Source organism: Diceros bicornis, chromosome 3 (genome assembly GCF_020826845.1).
Source record: "Diceros bicornis minor isolate mBicDic1 chromosome 3, mDicBic1.mat.cur, whole genome shotgun sequence".
Classification (NCBI taxonomy): Eukaryota; Metazoa; Chordata; class Mammalia; order Perissodactyla; family Rhinocerotidae; genus Diceros; species Diceros bicornis.
This window is the reverse complement of record NC_080742.1, coordinates 64,050,809-64,078,326: the sequence shown is the minus strand read 5'-3', so window position 1 is coordinate 64,078,326 and position 27,518 is coordinate 64,050,809. Positions and strand designations below refer to the sequence as shown.

Here is a 27,518-nt window from a genome sequence, read left to right as displayed (position 1 = left end):
ACATCAGATATTGCAACACTTGACAATTGGAAGACAATACAACAATGCCTTCAAAATTCCGGATTTGATTTTCTATCTGGAACTTTATATACCAAGCCAAACTATCTTTCAGACATATAAAGTCTCAAAATAATCAGCCTCCCACTCACCCATTCCCAGAAGTTACGAAGGAAGTGTTCCACTTTAACAAGAAAATGATCTGACATTGAAAACATGGGGTCTAGGTAATGTGAAATCGAACCCAAGAAAGGAAAACAAATCTCAGGACGATGAAGTCTCAGGAAACAGCTGTATACTCAGACAAGAAAGAAATTAGCGCAGACTGAAACAAGAAGCAAGAGTTCTGCTGGGCTTTGACCATGTGGAAAACAGATTCAAGAGTTTTATATATTTATTTAGGACTAAAAAGCATTAGTGGTATACGTAAAACCAAGATAAAATGTTCTGAGAATTGAAATGCACCACGATGCAAAAAATGATGCATTGGGAGTAGCAGAAAGGAAAAGTAAAAAGGCAGAAATTTTCACCTAGCAAATAGGAAGTTGGCAGATGTCTAAAAATAATAACCAGTTGTAGAAGCATATTAGAAACCAGAAACCCAAGTACTAGCAAAAAACTAAAGGCTGAAATGCCTTCTGGGATGGGCCTGAGAAATGGGAAACGATGGAGCAGGGAGCTAACTTTTTTTCTTATAAGCCTTGAAGTATCTATTAAAGTATATGTGTGTGTGTGTGTGTGTGTGTGTGTATATATCACTTCAATAAAAATTCATTTTTATTTAAACATATGTATACATATACAAAATTGAAAATCTAGGAAAAAACACTATCTGCAATCTCTTTCCCATGATTCTAACCTACTTGGATACAAATGACAACATGCAAACCCAAGTTCTAGATTTCCAATTGGTTTTCCAGTGCACTCTGAGGGATAGAGCTCACACTCCCAGGGGGTGCTCCATAGGCCAGCCAGTGATTTTCAACTAGGGGGCACATCAGACCTTCCAGTTGTTGTTGGGGAAGCGGGAGAGGAAGTATGCTAGTTTGGAACAAATACCCCCAGTGATTTTGGTACTTCTCTACAGTGTACATGCTTCCCTAACCCTCACCCCTCTTTTCACTGTTTTTCTGCACTAATGTCAAAGACATAAGTCTAGGAATCTTGAATTGCAAATGTTGCCTGTGTAACATAATTTGTGTACACATTAATAAAATCCTAATGTATTGTCAAAATGCATTTCATAAAGTGAAAAATCACCTCATAGGGGTATCGAAGCAGCAACAGTCTTAAAAGTCAGTAACTGGAATCCCAATGATATATTGCTTCATTTTTTCGTCTATTTTCATGTTTCCAAACATACAAAGTAAGTCTCATCTCACTCTCTCCCTACCTGGCTTGGTCATTTTGAACTCTGTACACCTCAAAACCATAAATAATGTTTCTTTATTAGAAAAGAAGCACTTTCAATGTGAAAAGATTTTTATTTCAAAATAAAAGAGTACAAGGTCTTACACAGCAGATAAAATTAGTGTTACTGCCCTCAGAGGTCAAGGTTAGCAATCCATACGCTAATTCATCATGATTCCCAATAGCTGGTCTGCACTTAAGTGCAACTGTAAGGTCTCATGGTATAATTCCCTTTGTTGATCACAGTGACAAAATTAAAATTATCAGGTTCCATTTGAAATTAAAAATATAGCAGCTTTTCCAGAAGAACTAGCTCCCAAAATTGTATCCAAAACTCATTTGTCTAAGATTTTAAGTTAAATACTTTGTATATCTATACCAGAACAATCAATATTTTTGACAACCACAGTACAAGAAATTTAATCTTGGCTAATAATTTTTCTCATCAGGATATCATGTGAAATCTATTTTTGCTTTCTTCATAAATAGAAAATGACCAAACATTACAAATACTTTATTCATGTTTACTGATATTTACAGAGAATATTCCATAATCAGAACTCACCATTTGTAACACTGTACATTAAATTATAAGTAATATAAACCCTGCTACAAAAGCTATCTATGTTGACCCAAGATAAAAACTGTCTCTAGAGTTTAAATACATTAGAAATTACAAAAAAAGAAAAAATTGGAAATTAGAAAGTAGTTTTCAAGTGTTGAAAATCTAGAAGAATTCTCCAACATCTGCTCTCTTATCTCGACATTTGCTTCGAGCTTTTGTTCGAGCTTTGAAGGCTGCAGAATTATATAAGTGCTAAAACAAAGAAAAGGAAAATATACGTGAGTCACTAAGGCTTAAGATATTCTTGCAAAATAATAAAAAAAGATAAATAAAAATCACAAAGGAAAGAAATGAACTAATTCAGCCCTAGAAATATTTTAAATGTTTATGAAACACATAGACACAAAGAACAAGAGGGAAAACTAACATATATATTAGTTAATGGCTATCTATATTAAGAAAAGTACTAATCAAATATGTAAAATACCAAAAAAATTCCAGTGAGAAAGTAAAAAAAAGTACATCAACATTTAATCTGATCAAGGAGAAGATAAATCACAAACTAATGTAAACAAAATGTCCAACCACGCTATCAATTAAAATGAGGAAAAATATGAGGTTCCATTTTAATACCAATTAACAAATATTTAAAATTATAAAACCCAATGCTGTCAAATATGTGCATAATAGCTACATGCTTTGATTCATTGCTGGAAACAATTAAAAATGATAGAATACCTTTGGAAGGTAATTTGGCAATACATATCAAAAAGTCATAATCCAGCCCTGTACTCCATGCAAGGATTTCTTCCAAGAAATAATTCAAAGGAGAAAAGTATGTAAAAATATTAACATTTATTAAAAACCCAACAATTATACGGCCATAAAAATGATTAAATTTAAAGACTATAAAAATATAATTAAGCAGTTCACAGCCACTAGGATGGCTATAATTTAAAATAAAAAAACAAAAGCAGAGAATAACAAGTGTTAGTAAGGATGCAGAAATTGGAACCCTCATATACTGATGGTGGGAATGTCAAAGGGTACAGATGCTGTAGAAAAGAGTTTGATAGTTCCTTAAAAAGTTAAACATAGAATTACCACATGACCCAGCAACGCCATTTCCTAAGTACATACCTAAAAGAAGTGAAAACAGGTACTCTAACAAAAACTTGTACACAAATGTTCATAGTAGAACCATTCACAAGGGACAAAAAGTAGAAACAACCTAAATGCCCATCAACTGATGAATGGATGGATAAATAATGTGTAGTCTATCCATACAATGGAATCTTACTCGGCCACAAAAGGACGGAAGTACTGATATCTGCTACAATATGGATGAACCTCAGCAACATCATGCTAAGTGAAAAAAGCCAGACACAAAGGGTTCTATTTACATGAAATATCCAGAACAGGTAAATCCATAGAGACAGAAAGCACATCAGTGCTTGCAAGCAGCCAGGCGTGGGGAGCCACTGCTTAACGGGTATAGTTTCCTTTTGAGGTGATGAAATGTTTTGGAACTAGACAGAGGTGATGGTTGTGCAACATGGTGAATATACTAAATGTCACTGAATCGTACACTTTAAAACAGTTCATTTTATGTTATGTGAATTTTACCTCAGTAAAAAAAATAAAAATATAATTAGGAATTTTGGAATGTTAAGTGAAAATATTAATTACTACTTAATGACACAAACCCTCTCTGAGCACTTCAGTTTCCTCATTTGTAAAATGAGCCTGGTACTCACTAAGCAGGCTCAGTTATCTGGTACCAAAGAAGCACTGTGTAAATATTTATTCTTAAATATGAAACCTTCATAGAACAAAAGAAAACAAAAAAATGAAAATAATTTCTAACTTTAGATAATAGAACTATGGGTAAAATGTTTTCCTTAAACCTCCTCCACTCGAAATGCATTACACTTTTAGTATAGTGTATGCTTCTACACTTTTAGTATAGCTATTCTGTGACAGAATCATGAAGAACTAAAACCCCCCAGACACAGCTAAACACCTGTCACCTGGCAGAATCAAAGCTCTGGTTCTGCTTTTCCTTGGTGTATTTAGTTCTGTTGAAAACAAAATTAAAACCTACCCTTTCGAAACGAGAAATCTTCATTGTTTTAAGCATTGCAGCATCAAGCATCACTGGGGGTCCAAGTTCAAACACATTGCGAAGAAATTCATTTGACTTAGGTAAAGAAAAAGGTTATAAGGCTCAGTATTAAGTATCAGTTCTTTTTTATTACATAAAGTGAAATGTGATTAGTAGAAGTTATGTGGAGCTTATAAATGAACTTAGTTCATTTTCTGTTTCTCATTATGAGAACAAATTGTTTTCCATTGCCTTGAATCCAAAAAAGCTATGTCAAACGATTTGCTTTCATACAAAGATATCAATAGTGCTCCATCAGACAAACAATACAAAAAAAAACCAGTTTCACATTTATTCAATTTTACTGTCAAAAATAAATTTACTGTTTTGTATCATCTGGAAAGCATTCTGTATATTCAAGTAACTTCAAAAGCCAATTAAGTGAGCTACATTCAAAACCGTTCCCTAATTTAAAAGCAAACGTATAGAAAGGACGTTACCCACTCACCTGCAAGTGGTACTGCATCCCCGATCCAAGAACCTCTTTAAAGGCGTCATAGGTATGTTTTTTGACCCAACAATCAATATACATGCGTTCAGGACCAAACTTAACGGTTTCTGTTGGAAAATCCCGTTCCTAACCAACAGAAGAACCAAAATTATAAGAGGGACTAAGATGGCCTCAAGAGATCCTACATAAACACAATTTCTAAATACACATATATACATTAAGATAAGTGGACAATATGGTTTAAACGGATACCTCCATCTCTGAATGTGAACAGACTAAAAAGTATTATCCTATATATAAGGGTGTAAAATTTGTCTAGTTATGGTAGACTTTAAGGCACAACTAAGTTTGGATAAATATTAAAGACAAAATCACAGTGTTGTGAATGTTTTTACATTTCAATAGCACTCAACAAACTTGAAGAAAAAGTCAGATATCGGTATTGGTCTAGGATTGAGGAGTGGGATGGGGAGAGAGAGGAGAAGGTTGCAGGACAAGTCAGAAAGACAAGATGCTCCCACAAGCCAGTGATGGAACTGAGGGGAAGCAGGGATCTAGGAAAGGAAGCGAAGACAAATGGGGTTAAGAGACCAACCAAAAAGGAGAGGACCAGCAACCAGTGGGCTCCAACGGTCTAACATAGCAGGCTTATGAAGAAAACAAGAGGTAACATCTAAGTTGAAGATTTCAGAGATGAAACAATTTTGCCAGAGGACAATTTCTAAAGTATAACCATGGGAGGGGGCCCCAGTGAAACGGAAACAAAGGCCATTGCAAGAAATATAGCATAGCGTTTTTCAAACGGACAGAGAAGTCATCCAGAATGGTGACAGAACTTGAGATGAAAAAAAATGGCTGCTCCGTTCTTTGATGAATCATGAATATGGAAGACTAAGCAGGAAGGGAATAGCTGATAGCCATAGGGACAGGAGAAAGAAGGCGACAGAACTTGACAGGGCAGGACTACTCTAATCACCTTCCCCACATCTACCAAGCCCCCTTCTCTCTCAGCAGACAGAGCATACAATGTAATAGAAAAGAACGTGAACTCTACACTTATTTGGATGTGCCATTCATTGGCTTGTGACTTTGGCAAGTAATTTAACCTCTTTGGGTCTATTCCCTTGTAAAATGTGGTTATCTATACCTATACCACATAGTGTTATTAGAAGTGTAAGACAGAGCATGTCTGAGAAGCACATACAGTACCTAGTCTGTTACAGCAGCTCAAAAACAACCGGTAAGATTCTATTATTTCAGAAAACACTGAGACACCAGGAAAGAACTCTCTATAGACTCATTTGCATCCTTGCCTATTCCTGTCTCTTAAATCAGATAGACAGACTCTCCTCCCCAATTCAGGACTAATCATTATTCTTTAACCACATCATATTCCCAATCTTTCACTCCTATTTTCATATGCTCCTTTCTCCATTGGTTCCTTCTCCCACAAACTGTCTTGAGCATCTAAAATAAAACAAACTCGCCCACAATCCAGAGATCAACTCTCTTCCTCTTCCCATTACAGCCACATTTTTCAAAAGAATAGTCAAGACACACCATCTCCACCTCTTCACTTCCCATTCACTTTTCAATCCTTCAATCCAGCTTTTCTCTCATCACTCTACTGAAGTCGCTCTTATAAAGGTCACCAGTGACCTCCTAACTGACAAATCCAATTGACACTTTTCCTTCTTTCTCACTTGACCTATCTGCAGCATTTGGTCCTGCTGAAAAACAGCACAGTTCAATGGGTTTAAATTCCAGCTTTCCTACTTTCTGTTCTTTATTCCTCTGGTCTCCATTTTTCCTTAAAAAGATAATTCTATTGCTTAAGAGCTATAATGGAACTGAAATAAGAAAACTGGATGTAAAGCACCTAACATATTAAATGCTTGCTGATTTAAGAAATACATGAGCTTCAAGAAGGGTTTTTGGATGAAAAGAAATGGTATGGCAGCAACAACTACACCTAAAATGGATAATTCTCCTCTGTAACAGCTGAACAATCTTCATGTAAAAGATCCACCAAGGAAGTAGGGTCCTTCAGAGAAAGCTGTGTTCCAATGAAAGAAAAGAGACAAGAACACTTAGCAAGGCTCTGAGGACACATCTTTCTTTGGCTGGTGCACTGAAGCAGGGCTGGAAGAACAAGGAACTCAAAGCGCAAGGAAAGATTTGAACTCCTCAGATGAACAGGAGAGGGTGAATAAGCCCTGGGAGAGAGATCACTATAGGACAGAATTAGGAGACACACAGAGGGCTTTCACTTTTAGCAGTGCCTGACAGGCACAAGAGGCCTGTTAAATCAGTGCCATGTTCTGTGGCTGGCCTGGGCTAAGGGGTTTATCAATAGGGTCTGTCAGGTCCTGTCCCCCCTTAAAATCTATTACCCATGGAGGATGCATTAAGACAGAAAATTTGAAATCAGGTTTAATCCAAAAATCTAGGACATGTCATCATTTTATCTTTTGCAGCCTACAGGATCCAAATCTAGGAATAGCTTATAATTTCTCAAAAAAATGGCTTGTTTAATTTGAGGACACTGCCACACTAATTGTAAGACTAATAAGTTCCATTCTTAATGTGGATGTCTGCTCAGATTAGGGTTTTTTTCTGTTTTTTAGCTTATAAAATGCAGAGTAAATATAAAATGTTACTATAATGCAATTAGAGTCAACATTAACCAAAAATTTAGATCACAGAGGATCTCTATGCTAATTTATACCCTAGGTTTTACTTTTTTAAATGTAGATTAAAATGAAGAAAAAGTAGTTCTTAAAAGCAGGCTACATAGGAGAATCACCAGAATGTTTCAAAACTACATCTGAGTGGGGCCTTAGCATCTCTTTTTTTTAATTCCCATTCTAAAATTTCATATATATGTCAGGTTGAATGACTCTTTGGTGACACATTTATTCTTAAAAGAACTGCCCTATCAGATAGCAGTTTATATCCAAGAAATTTACCCTTTATATCCAAGAAATACTTTTACTGGCCACAAAAAATATTGTTAAAGATTTTGGTATTTCCCAAAGAAGACTCCTCTTATCTTACAGTTCATTTTAACTATGCATTCTAACCCCTGAGAGTTTCTAAGTCAATTTATTTGCCAGGTAGACTGAAGCAGATTAGAGGACTATAGAAGGGATTTGAGCATCAGATAATGATTTTAAGTGACCTTGTTAAAATGTTGGGTTTTATTTCAGATTTTAGCACCTAGCTTTCCCGGGGAGATCATAAAGGTCTTTGCTTAAAGGTACTAAGGGGTAAGCAATAATTTAGTATTCAAAAAAATACTATACTGGGGCCACCCGGTGGCGTAGCAGTTAAGTGCATGAGTTCCGCTTCGGTGGCCCAGGGTTCGCAGGCCCGGATCCCGGGCGCCCACCGATGCACCACCTGTCAAGCCATGCTGTGGCGGCATCTCATATAAAGTAAAAGAAGATGGGCACGGATGTCAGCCCAGGGCCAATCTTCCTCAGAAAAAAAAGAAGGATTAGCATCGGATGTCAGCTCAGGGCTAATCTTCCTCACAAACAACAAACGAACAAACACTATACTAAATATCTATGTGCTAAGCAAGCACCATCGCTTAAATGATGGCAAATACACCAAGGTGAAATGCATTTCTATCACTATCAATCTTCTTGATTTTTTTAACCCCAAAAAAGAGTTATCTTGAGAATTAAATTTTCCCTTGTTTAAAAAAAAAGTCTTCATTTATGTTGTTAAAAATCCACTGAGTCTTGGGGCCAGCCCTGTGGCGCAGTGGTTAGGTGCGCACGCTCCACTTTGGAGGCCCAGAGTTCGGTGGTTCGGATCCCGGGCACGCACCAGCACACCACTTGTCAAGCCATGCTGTGACGGCATCCCATATAAAGTAGAGGAAGATGGGCACGGATGTTAGCCCAGGGCCAATCTCCCTCAACAAAAAATGAGGAGGATTAGCATTGGATGTTCAGGGTTGATCTTCCTCACAAAAAGAAAAAAAAAATCCACTGAGTCTTAAAATGAGGAAATTATTTCGTCAAAGGTGAAGTTCCATCAACAAAATGACGCAATTGTCAAATTTGGTCGGAAACAATCTAACGTCAAAATGAGTAGCCATTAACGCATTGAGAGGCCTACCTCCACCGCCCTCAGGATGTCTCTGAACACCGACCGCTGCTTTCTCTTGTCCACTTTGGCCCGGTGCTTATTTCCATCTGTAGCCAAAGCCCTAAGCATCTGAGTCAAAGACTCCATGTCTTCGTAAAAAAAGTCCTGGTCAGACAAAAACAATTTGGTTTAGTTTTTTATTGTTTTTTTCCCCCAACCTCTTCTAACAAAGAACAGTCCACCTTGGAAAATATCTAGCAGCGCTGCACAGAGCAACATAAATCTTTGAGCTGTTTAGAGATCTTGGCACATAGGCACCCATAATCACATTTATATTATCATGCAAAAGTTTAATCCAGAAATGCTAACTATAAGATGATACATTACCACCAAACAATTAACATTCCCCTTCCAAGTATATCCAGATGCATTCAACAAATGCTTATTGTGCTCCTACTGTATTTAAGACATTACTGAGATTTCACAGAAGTTTAGTGAGAGTCAGATACACATATATTAATACAGCTTCTATTCTTTGGCTCCCCAGTTCCCAAAGCACGCATTTCCAGAATTCCAAACATTCTAATTCCAAAAGTACAAGCTATCAGTAATGCTTTTTAAAGTATCTAATTTCTATTTTACTGGCCATATTTCAAATACGCAATAAGGTATTCACATTAGGTGCACAAACTGGGCAATTAAATTATTTAAGGTAGGGAGATATTTTAATCCCTTTTGGAGGGAAGCCACAAAATATATTACTTTGCTATTACCTTGAGTTGACTATGGGCTTCCTTGTAACAGTTTAAGTGGCTATATTTTTATGAAGTCTCTTTATTTTGGGTGTTTTTATTCCCTAACTACATTTCACAACCACATTAAAAACTAAAAGATGATTCAAAGTTATTTAGCCAACCAAAACTAGAGCAGACACTTACAGAAACCAGGTGACCAATCTCCAGTTCTAGGTATTAATGCCTGTTTAACCTTTTTTGCATTAGTGGTTAACAATCATTTAACTTATTCTATCCATTAAAATAAGCAGCTCTTATTCTGGGCATTCTCCAAATTGTATATATAAAACTGTTTAATCTCAAAAAGTATAAATATTTCTTTTAATGTCTAAAATAAAAAAGATTATTATACTTGTGGAAAATAAGCTTGAAATTAACACAATAGATATTCTAACTTTAAATAAATATTTTCTTATTGTCAATATTTTAGAGATTGTTTATTATTAACTGTTCTAGCAAATGTTTTCTTCAAATGTTCCTATTCAACCTCCTATGTCTGAGGTAGCTGGAGACAACACTTATTAAGATTTACATCTAGAAAAGCAATTATCAAAGCTGATAAGGTATTAAAACAGATCAAAGTTATGCTGATCTCTATATTTAAATTCCAATAAATTTGATTCCATCATAACAGGATGGAAATAGTTTTATTTGTAGAAAACAAGTACATTCAGGCACCGGCAGTTTCCTACTCACTTCATTGGCTACTTGTTCTTTTATAGTATTTCCAAAAAGAAAAAAAAGTATGGAAGATTTAAAAATACATATGGACAAATAAACCAAAAATTAAGAGACACATTATCTTAATTTTTTCTAACAACTGGGAACCACCGCCAATGATTCTCAACAATCTTACCTCCCAGGGGACATCTGGTCATGTCTGGAGACACTTTTGGTTGTCACATCTAGGAGAGGAGGAGTTGGCTACTGGCATCTAATGGCTGCATAGCCAGGGATGCTACTAAAGATCCCAAAATGCACAAGACAGCACCTCCCTCCAACAACAAAAAATTATCCAGCCCATATATCAACAGTACTGACGTTGACAAATCTGCTGGAATTGAGCTCAGCAATCAATAAAATTCAATCTAGTTTATAGTCTGAATCATTGAGTTCAATACAGTCCTAACTTAGAAAAATAAATGTTAAATATCTTAGGGAAGTGTCTCCATAAAGTGCTCGTGCATTAGAAAGAAAAAAAATGTAAAATATAACAAAAATAGTCCATAAATAGCAACCAAAAGCCAATTTATTGGCATCTAGGATAACTATAGTCGTGTGCCACAAAACGACATTTTGGTCAAGGGCAGGCGGCATATACGACAGGGGTCCCACAGGATTAGCACCATATAGCGTAGGCTATACCATCTAAGTATGTGTAAGCACCCTCTATGATGTTCGCACAACAACGAAATTGCCTGATGACACATTTCTCAGAACGCATCCCCCTAGTTAAGCAATGCATGATTGTATACAGAAAAACTGTACACCCAGGGACAAATAAAAAAGGGCTTCTGGAGATACAAATAAATACCTTACTCTGACCAAAAAGGAAAAAAGAAAATAATCACTATCACACAACAAGGTGTACATGTGTGTATGTGTGTGTCTGTCTCTCTTTCTCTCTCCTGCAGCACTTCTCCTGTCAGGTTAGGTGGGAGATGGAATGGGGAGAATTGGAGAAGGTCTGACTATACTATATTTTGGTATATTTTCTTGAGTCAACACATGACGTGGCCCCAAGATATGTACTTCTGCCCACTAAATAGTCTTTGTCTTATTTTAAGATACCCTAGAGAGCTCCTAAAAGGCCACTACTAGAATACTGAAGGAAAGGGGGAAGTAACACTCAATTCAATCAACAATTAGTCATGCAGCACATTAACGACGTTTTGGTCAACAATGGACTGCATATATGATGGTGGTCCCATGAGATTATACCACAAAGCCTAGGTGTGTAGTAGGCTACACACACACCATCTAGGTTTGTGTAAGTACTGTAGGGGAAGAAGAAATTTTCTTCTACCCTTCTAGGTTCTGCTGGCTGGTCTAAGAATTAAATTGACGTGAGACAGACTAACAGGAGAAAAACAAACAACAGTTTAATAACATGTATACATGGGAGAAACCCAGGAAAACCGAGTAACTCTCCAAAATGGCCAAAGCCCTCACCTTAAATACCATCCTCAGCTAAAGACAAAAGAAGATGCTGGGGTGGAGAAGGTCAGGGACTTGAAAAGGAAGGAAGTCAATTCACAAGTTAGGTGAAAAAGAGCCAATGTTTGGAAAACAAGTGTTTGGCCACAAAGAAACAGAACACAGAGGGGAGCCCAACAAACAGGCTTTTCTAGGTTCTTCCCTGTCAGGCACCTAGCTTATGTTATGCTAAGGTGATAGCTCAGGTGACAGCTCTCAACCTTCCCCGAGACGTGTTTTTTTTTTTTTTTTTTTTTTTTTTTTGTGAGGAGATCAGCCCTGAGCTAACATCAGCCAATCCTCCTCCTTTTTTTTTTGCTGAGGAAGACGGCCCTGGGCTAACATCGGTGCCTATCTTCCTCCACTTTATATGGGACGCCGCCACAGCATGGCTTACCAAGCAGTGCGTCGGTGCGCGCCCGGGATCCGAACCAGCGAACCCCGGGCCGCCGCAGCGGAGCGCGCGCACCCAACCGCTTGCGCCACCGGGCCGGCCCCGAGACGTGTTTTTTTATCTAAATTCTTTCAGGCAGTTAAGGGGGACATAACAAGAAAAACTTTCTGAGCCTTTTTGTTTCTTAAAAATAATCAGCCTAAAATAATCCTCATGTTAAAGAGATACATTTTGAGGTGGCAAATTTTGTTCCCTTCAGTACATTCTATGATGCTTGCACAATGACGAAATCGCCTAATGATGCATTTCTGAGAACATATCCCCATCGTTAAGCAACACATGACCGTATAGTAATAGCTACTATTTATACTGTACCCATCATGTATTCTCAACAACACTATGAGGTGGTAACTATTATTTTCCCCATTTTAAAGATAAAGATACTGAGGCATAGAGAAGTTGCCCAATATCATCGTACTAGTAAGGGCGGAAGAGAGATCTGAACCTAGGCAGCGTGGCTACAGAGTACACTCTTACCTGCTTGGTTATACGGTAAACACACATAGTAAACTAAGAAAGCTCTCATGAAGAATTACTAATACCTCAGGCCAACTTTGAACAAATACCTATTACTAATATTCCACCAACTCATTCCTAAAAATTCAACCTAAAAGTCAGCTCTTCAGAAGTTTTTTTTTTCTAAGTCCCCCAGGCAGAATTCATCACACTGCTGGATTTCCAGGTTAACAATATCACAAAATAATTATGTTAGCAAAAAGCTCCAAATAATTCAATGCCACACATTTGCTAGAAGAACTCTAATTTTAATCAACCTATGTATTTACCAACACCTGATTTAATCCCTACTGCTACCACCACACACTCACTCCTTTTCAAAAAGTTTATTTACTCAACAAAAATAGCAAACAAAACACTAGGTTCTGTTTTATAACTCAGTTCATTTTTGTCCTTGACAAGAACTTAGGTCAAATTAAACATGTTTGGATGAGTTCTCTTGGCAATCTCATATAATTTATTAAGCCAGGGAACATAAGATATGTGGGTGGTAATATATTTATGTTTACACAAATTCAAACAAATTCAACATGCATAATTAAAATTGCTTTATTAGTTCACTTTTAAGATGTATTTCAAGGGAAAAAGAAAGGAAATTACCATTTCTAGCCAGGAGATGAATATAAGATTAAAAACTGGGACATCTGATTTCTGAGCCTTGAGGTTAAGGAGCCATTAACCAGCTCAATAGAATTAAACTGATTGCTAAACTTGAGTCCAATTTCTCACATAAGGAGAATTGTTAGCTACTGACACCATTAACAACTTACTTTTCATTCCTACTTGTTATCCTTCAAGAAAAAAGGTGGGGTGCCTAGGGAAAGACACTTCCCAGAAATAAATGTCAAGACCCTAAAGATTTTTTAAACACAGGCCTAGAATGGAATGTGAAGGACTAAAGCAACCCAGAACATGTATTAATCCTATTTGAAACTACTCACTGTTAAATAACTTTAATTGCAGAAAAAGTTTCATTCTGGAAATACAGTCTTTCTCCTTATATTAAAAATCACCTAGTAAGTAACCCAAGGTTCACAATAGAGGTCACAAACCAGGGTGACCAAATGTCCCAGTTAGCCTGAGACAAGGTGTCTCCTAGAATGCAGGACTTCAGGGCTAAACCTGGGACACTACCAGGACAGTGGGTCACCTATCATAGACTCAAAGACCTTTGAAAGCCAAACTGTGGTAGTGAACATCCATGAGCACTGAACACAATGAACAACTGCAAAGCACATGTCCCATCTGAAGGGCCATGTGTGCTTGTGTCTTTGGCTTAGAGAAGTTAAACAACAGTGACTAAACTCATCTGATCCCAAACCTATGCTGACTTAATATTACATCCATTTGTCTGACATTTATTATAAAGCATCCACGCCTGAATTACCTTAATGTGTCCATATCTGAGAAATCCAAGTACCTTCACACAGATTATACTAGACACAACTCTCTCCATGGGTAGTAGAGTGCGTCCCCAAATATCAGTTTTTTAGAGAGCAACAATTAAGTATAATGAACTTCACTCAAACGTTGCTCTACAAAACCCTACTGGTTTATGTTCTTAAAAGTATGATATCACCACTGGCAAGAAGCAAGGCAATCCATCACTAGGTTCTCAAGCTGGCCATGCTCCCAAGTTATCACCCAATTCTTAACTGTGAAAGTAATGACAGAATAATGGTGCTTGTGACAGAAGGTTTTTTCCTCTACTCATCAGATACTTACACTATCCATTCCTCTGGCCAATTCAAACAGAAGTGCCAAAGATTCACCCACAGCTATTCTCATGTTTACATCATCAGAAGAGAGGAGGCTTGGAAGTTTATGGAAATGCCTGGAAAATAGTTAGTCATTACTATGTGAACACAATTATGTCAATAAATGTTTTTATAAAATGTGAAACTAAAAATACATACATCTCAAGCTTTTTCTTCACTTCATTGATTGGGCATATGGTCAGTAATAATGTCCATGCGAGAAGTGAGCTAATATGAAGCACTGTATTAGGAGTGCTGCAAATAACACTAGTATTTTTCTCTTTGATATAGGACTTGGTGAAGATATTTTCCAAACATTCCAGAGTTGAATACAGCTCCTAATATATGAATAAGGTAAGAATATGCAATAAGATAACCACCTTAAATTGGAAATGTGCAAATAACTGGAGTCAAAGGTTTTCTACTCACAGTAATGTCATCTGTGGCAATAAAACAGCAAACACCAAAGCAAGTTGCACACTAAAAAAAAAAAAGAAAATTCAGATATTAATGATTGTCATTTTCTTATTAATTTTACATCTTCCTGCTTTTATAATTCAATGTGAAAATTTTCTCAACTGGGGCCAGCCCAGTGGCACAGCGGTTAAGTGCGCGCACTCCGCTGCAGCGGCCCGAGGATCGCAGGTTGTTAGTCCATGCTGTGGCGGCGTCCCATATAAAGTAGAGGAAGATGGGCACGGATGTTAGCCCAGGGCCAGTCTTCCCCAAGAAAAAAGCGGAGGATTGGCATTGGATGTTAGCTCAGGGCTAGTCCTCCTCACAAAAAAAAAAAAGAAAAAAAAAAAAAAAAAATTCCCTCACCTACATGACTACATTACATCCCAAGCATAGTATAAAAAGAGAGAGAAAGAATAGAGGATCAAGAGTTAAGGGAAGTGGATTTCAGCCCAAGCTCTGCTACCAAACTCAGAGTACAACTTTTTTTTGTGTGAGGAAGATCAGCCCTGAGCTAACATCCATGCTAATCCTCCTCTTTTTGCTGAGGAAGACCGGCTCTGAGCTAACATCTATTTCCAATCCTCTTCCTTTTTTTTTTTTTCTCCCAAAGCCCCATAGATAGTTGTATGTCATAGTTGCACATCCTTCTAGTTGCTGCATGAGGGACGCGGCCTCAGCATGGCCAGACAAGCAGTGCATCAGTGCACGCCCGAGATCCGAACTCGGGCCGCCAGTCGCAGAGCGTGCGCACGTAACCGCTAAGCCACGGGGCCGGCCCTCAGAGTACAACTTTAGGAAAGTTATTCTATTTCTCTGGGGTCTTCCTTCATTAATCTAGCAGATCATTCCAAACTTCAACTCCAGCTCAAAGACAGAAATAAGTTTGGACATTTGTGATAAGGAAATCTGTTCTCTCTATTAAAAATCTTTAAAATACATTGTTATAGGTTTTTAAGCTTTAAAAACAATTGACAGTCATGCATGGCTTAACAACAGGGATGTCCTGAAAAATGCGTCATTAGGCAATTTCATCGTTGTGCAAACATCACAGTGTACTTACACAAACCTAGACGGTAGAGCCTACTACACACCCAGGCTATATGGTACTAACCTTATGGGATCACTGTCATATATGCAGTCCATTGTTAACCAAAATGTCGTGAGGCGGCACAGACTGTATATTCGTTTGTTTTTATGTAAACTCTACTGTGACAACTTCTAAAAAAATGAGCTTCCAAAAACTAAGCAACAGGAGGAGAAATCTCATAAAACTTAAATCACTGTCCTCAAACTTTCCACCTAAAGAAGGATCTCATTAATTCATATTTTACTTATTTTGGAATATGTTGAAAAGAAGCCGGGAATCCTATAATCACCTTTTGTGGGGAAAAGAGCTAAACAAGTGGGTACACTACAAGATTACCAACGTAAAGCTTACCTAATAAAAGAGACTCAGAATACAGTATTTATATGCAAACAATCTATCGCAACATAAACAGGAGCCATCCATTTTCAGAACATTGCCTTAACAAATTAATCATATAAAACCAGAATTCGAAATCTGTAAGACTTTATAATATTCCATTTCCCTTTCCTCCATATGTTGTCACTAAAAATTCCCTCATGTTGTTCCAAGTACCACTATAGCTTTAAGTCTTTAAAGTCACCATTCACAGCTCATTCTGTTCCAGTACTATGAGGACCCTTGTGATATTAATCTGCTTGGTGTCACTATTTTCTTATTTCATCCTAATAAAAACTGGACATTGTTAAAATTAAAAAGTAGCCTAGAGGCCGGCCCAGTGGCGTAGTGGTTTAGTTTGCATGCTGTGTTTTGGCAGCCCAGGGTTCATGGGTTTGGATCCCAGGCACAGACCTATACCCTGCTCATCAGGTCATGCTGTGGGGGCGTCCCATATACAAAATTGAGGAAGATGGACATAGATGTTAGCTCAGGGACAATCTTCCTCAAGCAAAAGGAGGAGGACTGGCAACAGATGTTAGCTCAGGGCCAACCTTCCTTATCTAAAAGAAAAATAAGTAACCTAAGCACTATTCTCAGTAAAGGAAAATTTCAATCTGTATCCCTTCTCCTAAGTAAGCAGCAGAAGCAAGGCACATCTCTCCTTTTGATTATTCTAAGAGAAATAGTAGATTAAAAATTAGGACTGCCTACATTTAATAAAGATTCCTTCTGCTAATATGCAGAAGGCTGATAAGTTCTTTTAAAAAAATTCATAGCGGGGCCGGCCTCATGGCGCAAGCAGTTAAGTGCGCGTGCTCCGCTGCGGCGGCCCAGGGCTCACCGGTTCGGATCCCGGGCGCGCGCTGACGCACCGCTTGGCAAGCCATGCTGTGCCGGCATCCCATATAAAGTAGAGGAAGATGGGCATGGACGTTAGCCCAGGGCCAGTCTTCCTCAGCAAAAAGAGAAGGATTGGCAGATGTTAGCTCAGGGCCAATCCTCATCACAAAAAAAAAAAAAAAAAAAAATTCATAGCAAAAGTATGAAGAAAATGCCTGTGAAGAAAATGCCTTTAAACGACAACAAACTCACATGCAACCAAAATTAAGTGATGGCTCCAAATATCTAACAAATAGTGTTTTCTGTTGAACATTTCAAATACCCCTATAGTTACATAAAACTACCCAAAAAGGGGGGACAGAAAGGTAAAAAGCAAAAGCTTAATTAAATATTTCAGGGTTACTAACTACTAGAGGGCAGAGATTCCTATCAAGTCACCAAACTCCTACTTTTTTGCCTCCAAGGAAAACAGCTAGACTATTCCACACAGTTGGTAAACCAAGGAACTTGCAGCAGAAGGGATGTGCCTCTGTCCTCTTGTTTTCCTTATCTACTAGCTACTATAGTTGCCATTTGGAGAGGACCTATAAGTAGGGCAGAGCTGTAGGATGGATGCCTAGAGACCCTGCCAACTCGTACTGGGCAGTGATTGAATGAGAAATAAAGTTTTATTAAGCCACTAAGACTTCAGAGTTTATCTGATACAAAGATTAATGTCACTTGCCTTAAGTAATACTAAAGAGGAAGCTAATTTGAATAATCAGTATTAAAAAGTTTCAAACTTGAACTGGTTCTCTTGTTAGGAAAACAGCTTAAGATTCAAATCCACTAAGAGTAATTTCTTAAGCTCCATTAAGACTCTTAAGATTCTTAAGCTCCATTAAGATTCACGTTCATGTGATCATTTAAATCACTTATTAGCATACCAAAAACAAACAACAAAAAAAAACCCAAAACCCACAATCTAAAGTCAAGTGTTATAAGTGGTAAATATCAATTAGAGAATGAAAGCTTTTCCAAACCCCAAAACCAGATAAATATTTCATAAGTCAGAGTTTCCTACATCTACCAAATCCACTCATGTAAATTATAGAATTCAGCTTTTCATGAGGACTTGTAGGCCACAGCAGCCAAAAATTTTTAAAAACACCCCATTACATTTCTTAGAATAAAAAATAACCACACAATAAACATTGTCTAGACCATATCTTTAAGTTCCAATCAAAATTCTACAGTCATCCTAAATAACTCAACACAGTATTTATTATATTTTATATCAATACAGTCATGCACCACATAGACGTTTCGGTCAGTGACAGGCAGCATATACAACAGTGGTCCCATAAGATTAGCACTGTATAGCCTACGTGTACTATGCTATATCATCTAGGTTTGTGTAAGTATACTCTATGATGTCCACACAACCACCAAACTGCCTAATGATGCATTTCTCAGAATGCACCCCCGTCATTAAGCAACATCTGACTGTATATGATCTTCAGTAGAAATTTGCTCTATCTGGGATGCTCTATGGAGTCTCAGAAAATTTAACAACTGTCATATTGATTCTGCTTACTAAAACTAAAAGAGAAATTAGAATAAAATGTTAGTAAAAACCTACCATTTAAGGGGGTCGGCCCAGTGGCACAAGCAGTTAAGTGCTCGAGTTCCGCTGCAGCAGCCCGGGGTTCGCCGGTTTGGATCCCGGGCGCGCACCGATGCACCGCTTGGAAAGCCATGCTGTGGCGGCGTCCCATATAAAGTGGAGGAAGATGAGGCATGGATGTTAGCCCAGGGCCAGTCTTCCTCAGCAAAAAAAGAGGAGGATTGGCAGATGTTAGCACAGGGCTGATCTTCCTCACACACAAAAAAAAACAAAAAACCTACCATTCAAAAAAATGCTGCTTTCCTAGATTATTCATCAGAATGTCTGGGTGGTGTCACGCTTAGATAGACCTATAAACTTAAAAATCTTATACTTACAGTTTGCCTAGCTTGGATACTAGCTGTGCCATCACAAATTATTTTCTTCAGGATTGGTCCAAGAGTTTTTAAAACCTCTTCACTTTCAATTCCAGGACCCAACTGAATACAAAGAACAGATGCTAACGCTGCAGCTGCACGCTGCTCATCACTTTTACCTGTAAAAGAGGCCAAGATGCAACTATGACAAATGATTTTCACTAGACTAACTTATTAAGGCAGCAATTTCCCAAACTGGTTTAATTTCAAAATAGGATCTACAACTTACGAAACCCATAATATGCTCCAGGCTTTCACACGAGCTATAAACCTAGTGAGGTTAAAGAGTTCAAACTCTGGAAACAGATCTCACTCAAATCCTAGAGTGACCACTTTTTAGCCAAATGATCTTCAACTAGTTACTCTTATTCTCAAACAGATTTCCTCATCAGTAAAATGGAGATTAACACCTATCTTAAGGGAACAATGTTAGTTCAGCAAAATAATGTGTTTCAAGCCAATCTGACCTTCCAAATCCTTCATGTACTCGTAGAACAGTGCTCAGGTAGCCCAAGCATTTCAGATGTACACAGCCCATGAAGTAAACTAAACCTTCAGGGTGCCCCTACTAAAAATTTTAAAATTAGAGATTAAAAACAAGGGATTCTTTAAAACCATAGAAAATACATTACTATAAAGGTAAATGTAAATTAGCTCTTTTGAGAATTGTATACACCAAAGGTTTGAATAAACTTTGAACTTCAGTTATTATCTGATAAATTAAAAATTTATAAAATATGCAGGTTAGAACGAATTTTTAAAGGTCACCTAGTCCAGCTACCTTACAGGAGACAGTTTCAATGTAAACACCTTTAACAAAGCCATTGTAATATCTCAAAAAAGTTGGTTCTGCTATCAACTACACCACTAACAAGTTATTTAACCTAAGACCCAGTCTCACGTTTCCTAGGCCCTTCTTTCTTCCATACAATGAGAGAGGTGGATTAGATGAAAGGTTGTGAAACATCCTTTCTCGACAAAGCTTTCACCTGAGGCAAAATGAGAACAATAAGGACAGAAAGCTAAGCTCCTTCAATGTAAAGGAGCACGTGTGCTTCCCACATTTTTAGTCTTAGAAATATTTTGTTAATAAAGTGATGATACAAGGTAATTATTTTCATTATGTTCTTACTTGGCAAATAATTAAGCTGACGGCCCCAAATCTTTTTAATTTTGGTGGTTCCTACAACTAAAAACTCTGCTAATACTAAACTTAATCTTTAAGGTCTCTCTCTTTATTCTTAAAAGTTCTATGATTATAACAATATGAATTCCAGAATCTCTATTACAAAGTTCTAGAATTCAAATATTCTAAGGATGTCCTGAAAATGATGTCATCCACAGCTATGACTGATGTTTTAAATAAGAGAAAATGAGCTAGATAACTATAATACTTTTTCAATTTTAGAAAAAATAAAGTAGGATGCTTTTTTAATAATACTTTTTGTTGACATCTGACACACACTTTCAAGCCTTTCTTTCTTATATATAAGAGAATGGTCATCACCTCTTCTGATACAACAAAAGATGAAAATCCACTCCAATCCTTCCTAGTTTCAAGCTGTTGATCACATAAACAAAAACAAACCTTACAGTAAGTCTGATTTTGAGTTTTAACAAGTATGGTGTATTCCTTGACAATTATAAAGTTATGAGTGAACTAGACTTCTAGTGCCATTAACAAATGTTACTGCAAAGAAGATACCAAATTCCTTTTCAGTTCTGTGCCTGTGACTCAAAAATAAGGACATTACCTTTTTTCAGGCAGCGCTCAATGCTGTCAGTTAACGTCATTCTTCTTTCCAGAATAAATTCATAAAGCATTTTTGAAGCCAGTGCATTTTTAATACCTTCAAGAGCTGCCTGCCTTATCTTCGCACTATTTAAAACAAAATGTAAGACAAACAGGATCCATTTGAAGTGTACCATTAGTCAATAACGTTTAAAAACTTATTTTCCTTTCAATTTTTTCTATTTAAAGATTTTTTTAATCTAATTGTCATCAAGCCCTAAACATTTTCCAATAATAATTTAATTTTCACCTACAACTCATTTTATTACACAAAACATTTTTAAGCTGCCATATATCCTAGCATTTTTCTGCTTATTAGTTGAATAGCCACAAATTTAAATGACTACATAGTATTTTATAGTTTCAATGTACAAGACATGTTCGCCTATATTACCCTTTAAAGTAAACTCACATTGTTTTTAACACTACAAAAGTCTAGAGTTCATGGGGCCGGCCCGGTGGCGCAAGCGGTTAAGTGCGCGCGCTCCGCTGCGGCGGCCCGGGGTTCACTGGTTCGGATCCCGGGCGCGCACCGACGCACTGCTTGGTAAGCCATGCTGTGGCGGCGTCCCATATAAAGTGGAGGAAGATAGGCACAGATGTTAGCCCAGGGCCGTCTTCCTCAGCAAAAAAAAAAAAAGAGGAGGATTGGCGGATGTTAGCTCAGGGCTGATCTCCTCACAAAAAAAAAAAAAAAAAAAAAGTCTAGAGTTCATGATTGCATCTTCTGGGCTTTTTAATTCCATTTGTTTTAAGTCAGTTCTAGAGCTACTGTGAAATAAGAAAACAATTTAGCTTTGATATTTTTCACGTCGGTAACAAAATTAGAAGACAAAAGGCTTAATGCAAAGTTTAGTTGTCCCTTCTACTGAAGATTAAGTTTTAATTCAACAAATCCATTCCAATTATAATCAAGTACAGTTATGTTCTATTATGCTAGAACAATAACTAATCTGAGTTAATTAATCTAAATTCTAGTGGTATGTTCCTATCCACATTAAAAGTCCAAAGGAACAAGAAACATTAAAACGTCCCAAGTAAACAAATCAAGCTTTAGAAATGCATACTGTTAAATCAGAGAACTGTACATACTATATATATATGTATATAAGGTGGCTGATAGAATCACCCAGAATGAAGAGTTTCCAGTCTTTCCTACCTCTTATCCAGGGTCAGGTCAATGAATCCCTTCAACTTGTACTCTAAATCTTCTTGAGTTCCTTCCTCATCAAGGACTTCTGGTCCTAAGGAACAGTATAAACCAACCACCGTAATTTAAGTAGGAAAAAAGCAGATAGGGAACAGTAATAGTATACCTTAGCTATAAGAATTCTTCCATCTAAAACATCCTTTTACTTAAAGTTGCAAATTTAAAACCCATACCATCTTCAGCAAAACTGGAAGGATCGCTGTAACCACTGCAGTGGCTCATTGTTTCAATCGATGCATCCTCATCACTAAAGGGTTGAACATTTCGATGCTGACCACCTATTAGGTAAAAGAGAGCGGAGGTAGATGATTTTGTTGCCATATAGATAAATATTTAACTTAAGAATTTTTAAATTTACTTAACAGAAATCAAGTAATAAAAACCCAAACTTATTTAAGAAAAAAGATGATTATATTACAAAAGAACACACTTAAGTATTTCTAAAATAAGTCACTTCACCTAATACATATTTTACAGCACCAACTTTTTACAATATACATCAGGTTCAGAAATATATCAGTCATCTAACATGAGGGCACCAGTTTTTGATGATACAAAAACTGGAATTACAGATGAAAAAACTACTTCCAAACCAATACTTCAAATCATAAAGACAATGAAAACAGATCCAAATATAGAGTATGATGTCATAGAACATCATCAGAATAAGACAAATATATCGTCCAACGAGAATGACTGGAAACTAGTAAACTTTAGTGAGCGGATTAGTTTTTAGGTTACACATATCTTATATGAAGAGGAATTTAAGGAGTTAAGAGATGATAGTTTTAAAGATAACTTGAATAGAGAGGAAAAAAGGCTTAAAATAGAAGTTTTGGTATTTGATATAGCATAAAAGCCAGTTAGATAAATTACCTTTAAAAGAAAGGTTCTGAAGTATCCAACAGTTTAAAAATGTGTTATTGTTGCGTTACTAATGTTGTGTTACTGTTTCATTACTAATGTGTTACTGTTGTGTTAGTGAAAGTGCTGTCACTAAAAAATATAACCTCTTTTTTTTTAAATTAGAATCTTTCTCTCAACTTCATTAACCTAAGGAATAAATCCATATTCCTAGTCACTGTCATTTCTAGTCAGTTTTTTTTTGTAGGAATTTCATATTAATAAAAGGATTGCCTAGTCATGAATTACACTGAGCACTGAGTTAAAATAAGTCCCAAATTCTGCCCCAAAAGTGACCTTGAGTCACCTGATTTACCTCTGAGCCCATTTCCTTATCAGTAAAATCTAAGATTGCACCAAAGATCACTAGGTCCCTATGTTCAAGAAATTCACGACATTTACTATCTTAAAATAAGTTTTTTTTAAATCCTCTTAAGTTTAAGCCTGTTGCTGTTGTTTTTTTCTTTAAATCAAAACAGAGAAGAGAATTTAGCAGATTTTTAAATCAACACAGGAAGCCAAGTGGCCTTACAAATTTGCCTGCTATCCCAAAGGGAATAAACAGTGCCAATCAAAGTAGTAAAGCATCAAGAATAAGCAATGAAGCCAAGATCCCAAAACTACTTAATCAGAATGCTTAGGAGAGAAATAAACAAAGATCTATGAGATCATAGTCTATTTCTGGATCTATCTTCATTTGTTTTCATGACTTGAAGTCATGGCAACAGTTGAGAGTCATTTGATTAACTTTTACTAACATTTATTAACAGATCGACTTATATTTTTTATTTTTCATATTCAGCCTACTTCTAAACTGTCAAGAAGAGTATTTCCTATGCAGCTCTTACTCAGCTCCCTTCTTTAAAGTTTCAGTGATTTTCCAAGACTCAAGGGAAAGAGAGATTAAAAAAAAAAAAATCAAGGAAAAGAATCCTATATGAATGCCTGATATCTACGTCAAACTCACCCACTTTGTGATCCTAAGTACCACTAATGAGATAGCACTCTAGACACACAAAGTCCTTATTTCTTAGAGGACTGACTTACTGACAAGGTTTTGTTCTTTCCCAAAAATGCTCTCTTCAAATTAAGTGCTATGACAAGTATGCGTACACTTGTCATACTGTATAAGAGGTCAATTTCGTTAGCTTCCTCGAACCCTCCCCTAACTTAAAAAATAAAGAATTTAAATGGAAAACCCATTAAAGAGACAGAGAGAAGCTGGTTATCTTTTGGTTGTGCTTGTGAAGATCTCATTTGAATCCTATTTCTTCTAGATGCCATTTAAAAATACCAATAAGGTAAGTACAAGTTTGTGGCAATTTTCCATCTCTTACACTCAACTATTATTTATTCATTTATTTAGTGAATAAGTAATACATTCAGATGGAACCAAATTAAGGTTTTAAAAAAGTAAATCTCACCCCCATACCCCACTTACCAGAGGCAAGCACAGTTCAGTTCTACTGTAAACGTCACAACATATTCAAAGCATGTATAGTTTTATAAACTAATCAAATAATTTTTTCATTTCCTTATATATGCTAAAATTCATACACATATTTGCTTACATATATCTTTTCTACTGAAAATAATCAAAAAGGCATCAGCAATAAGTCTGATGAAAGGTCACCAATGAGCTTCAATGTAAAATTGGAAAGGCAACCCCACTGCCATCTGAGGTTACTCTGTAAGGACCAGGAAGGAAGGAGACTAGACTGGAAGCTTCAGAAGGGAATAAATGTTTGTGATTCAAGGAGGTGATTAGCAACATTACCATTTTCAAAATGACTTTAGCTTGCTGCTTCTCCATTATTTGTTTCATCAACAAAACATAAACTTAAAGAATAAAATTAATAAGAATCTTCTAGACAGAATTCAAATGTTTACTTGAGACGACTAAAAGCTTAAGCAAAGAAAAGTAAGAGGTATGCCAGATTCACGCAGAGCAACTAGATGCCACGGCACACTAATTATGTACTTTACATCTTGATCAAGAACCAATTTCATGAACATCGAGAGCATTCAATTAAAATAGAGCGATACAAAGAAAAGGAAAAAAACTACATTTATAACAATTCATTCCTATTGTCAATTATTAAATGTTTAATATGTGATTACAAGTTTCCGTGCTGCTATAAATTCTATAGGAAAGCTTTTTAGATGCAGTTTCCAAGCATCTTTAACAAAAAAACTGGCCTATTTACTTTCTAATGAACAAAGCAATATCATTGTGGGGGTCACAGTGGGAACTGTGTTGATAAATACCTAATGGCTACTAGTAGTTCTGATGTGATAACGTGTGAGGATATTTCAATATTTAACTTCAGAACTTCAACACAACAATTACCAAATGAGATGCTTTTACCCAGTTTACTTTAACACTCGATTTTAGTGTGGTGTCTCGTAGAATCTTCTGCTTTAAGTCTTTTTTTCTTAACTGTATAATTAGTAGTAATCATTAATTCAATTGAGCACCTACCCATCCAGGAAAAGCTTCAACCTTGCAGTGAGGAGACAGAAAACCTAAACTTTTCGCCAATTGCAGCCTAAGCTCCTCACCACTCTCGCCTATCTCGGGCTCACGGCAGAGAACCTATACAATGCAGCACAAAGGACAACGCGGTCTCTGCCCCGGGGAGTCGCCTCGACTGGTCGCAGTGCAGCTGGGGGCCCGGGATTTCTACAGGTACCAAGCGGGGGGGGGGGGGGGGGGGGAGCAGAGCCTAGGCTGGGACAGTGGCCCCCAGCCTCCGACGCCTCCGCCGGGCCAGGTGGACACGCGGGATGCGCAAGAAGGCAGCTGAATGGGATGCCACACCGGTGCCTCTGCGTCACGCCGGCCCCACGGCGCAAGGCCAGGCCGCGTGACGCAAGAGCCGGTCCAAACCCGCCGGACGTTTGGCATTCCCGAGAACTCCATGTTGGAGCCAGGGGGTCAAAGGCGAAAAGTGACAGGACAGACACAACTCCGAGCTCTGCCCCACCCTACGTCCACGAGACCTCTGGAAGCAAGCACCGGCCTCTGAGGCAAGTTCCTCTCCCCCACAGCTCCCCGGCACCCGGACCCGACTCCCTCTCAGGCCCAAGGACCCATTCGTCCCCAAGGGTGGCGAACAAGAGGTCGGTTCGCATGCCAGATCCAAATCGCGCGAGGTACGGCCCCCGGCGCATGCTGGGAATTGTAGTTCGCCAGCTAGGCCAGGCTCCCCGCAGACGCAAACGTCTGGAGGGAAAGAACTACAACTCCCGCGGTGCCCAAGACCAAAAGACTCGCTAGCCAGGCCGGCAACCGGGATGCCGGCGGCGAGGATACCCCCTTACCCGCTGTCGCCGCCGTCGCTGCAGCTGCCCCTGAGCCGCCTCCACCACTGCCACCGCGGTGGGGAGTGTTCCGCTTCTTATTCTTCGGCATCGTGGGACGCCCGGTGCCGCCTAAACTCGGAGCTTAGCGAAGATCAGCCGATAGAGCTGCACTTTTTACTCGTGCGTCTGTGCGGCCGGCGGCTGAGAGGCGAGTCTTCGGCTAACAAGAGAGGCGAGAAGCGGCGGGGGTAAGAGCGGGCGGTGGCGGCAGCAGAAATCCCCGTGAAGAGCTGTAATCGGAAACGATACATGTTTCTCTTTAGCGCGGGAGCTAAGGCGGGGCGGTCGAGGCCACGACGCCTTAAGTAGCAAGACCGCCGCCTGTCGTCACCACCCGTGGGCGGGACTCGAACTCTCCCTAGCCAATACCCATAGCACTCCCCACCAGAGTCCCACTTCGCGCGGCTCATGGATGCCGACTACCAATCCCATGCCGCAAGTCTGCCAGCGGCGCCCAGGGAGCGAGTCTTCGTGGCCGCACTGAATTCTGGGAAAGGTAGTAGGCCGGGGGGCGGGGCTCGTCTCCCAGCTCCGCCCAACTTGCTTTTCTGCGCGCTTGCCTGCCTTCTCATGACCCCTCCCCTGCCTCCGGGTGGCCCCGCCTTGGAATTGACTGGGGTGGTCACTGGTAATGAGCAATCCAGCGGGTATGCCCGATGACGACAGCTGGCTTCCAGCTGGGAGCTACGCAATCCTCTTTGCTCATCTTTCTCCAGAGGCTCTCGTTCTCCTCTTTAACTTTTCCCCTACCTCCATGGGGCCTCTGCCCAGGCGCAGCCATACCCCTCCTTGGGAACATTTGCATGGTTTTAGTTGTTGAATTAGTTTAGCGATCATTGTAATATCTACAATTGAACTGTGGTTCAGAGCTATGTGCCTCCCACTTCCAAAAAAAGTGTGCTGTAATCTACTTAGTCGTGTAGTTCGCGTGTTTCTCCTATTCTAGACTAGAAATATCTGGCGATTCAGTGTCACAGGTTTCCATACAAGAATGTGTCCTTTGACAATTCTGTCTGCCAGTTAGGAGGTCAATCTGGGATAAGGGTTGGTTTCTGA

At 38.3% G+C, this 27,518-nt stretch overlaps 2 protein-coding genes across 3 annotated transcripts; both read right to left on the bottom strand.

Annotated features, from left to right (window-relative positions):
• Positions 1-1,461: 1,461 nt before the first annotated feature.
• IFRD1 (interferon related developmental regulator 1) lies at positions 1,462-26,594 on the bottom strand. Of its 2 annotated transcripts, XM_058528559.1 has the most exons (12): positions 26,421-26,594; positions 22,367-22,471; positions 22,143-22,227; positions 20,946-21,070; positions 19,153-19,310; positions 14,835-14,885; positions 14,565-14,743; positions 14,374-14,482; positions 8,719-8,853; positions 4,585-4,713; positions 4,077-4,172; positions 1,462-2,224 (listed from the first exon to the last, which is right to left on the bottom strand). In XM_058528559.1, the coding sequence occupies exons 1-12, from the start codon at positions 26,509-26,511 to the stop codon at positions 2,135-2,137; spliced, it is 1,353 nt and encodes a 450-aa protein (XP_058384542.1). In that variant the 5' UTR covers positions 26,512-26,594; the 3' UTR covers positions 1,462-2,134. The 2 variants fall into 2 exon arrangements, with proteins under 2 accessions (XP_058384542.1, XP_058384553.1); XM_058528570.1 differs by lacking the exon at positions 8,719-8,853.
• Positions 26,555-26,868, bottom strand: LOC131396324 (uncharacterized). Its single transcript, XM_058528583.1, has one exon. The coding sequence runs from the start codon at positions 26,711-26,713 to the stop codon at positions 26,555-26,557; it is 159 nt and encodes a 52-aa protein (XP_058384566.1). The 5' UTR covers positions 26,714-26,868.
• Between the last annotated feature and the right edge of the window lie 650 nt (positions 26,869-27,518).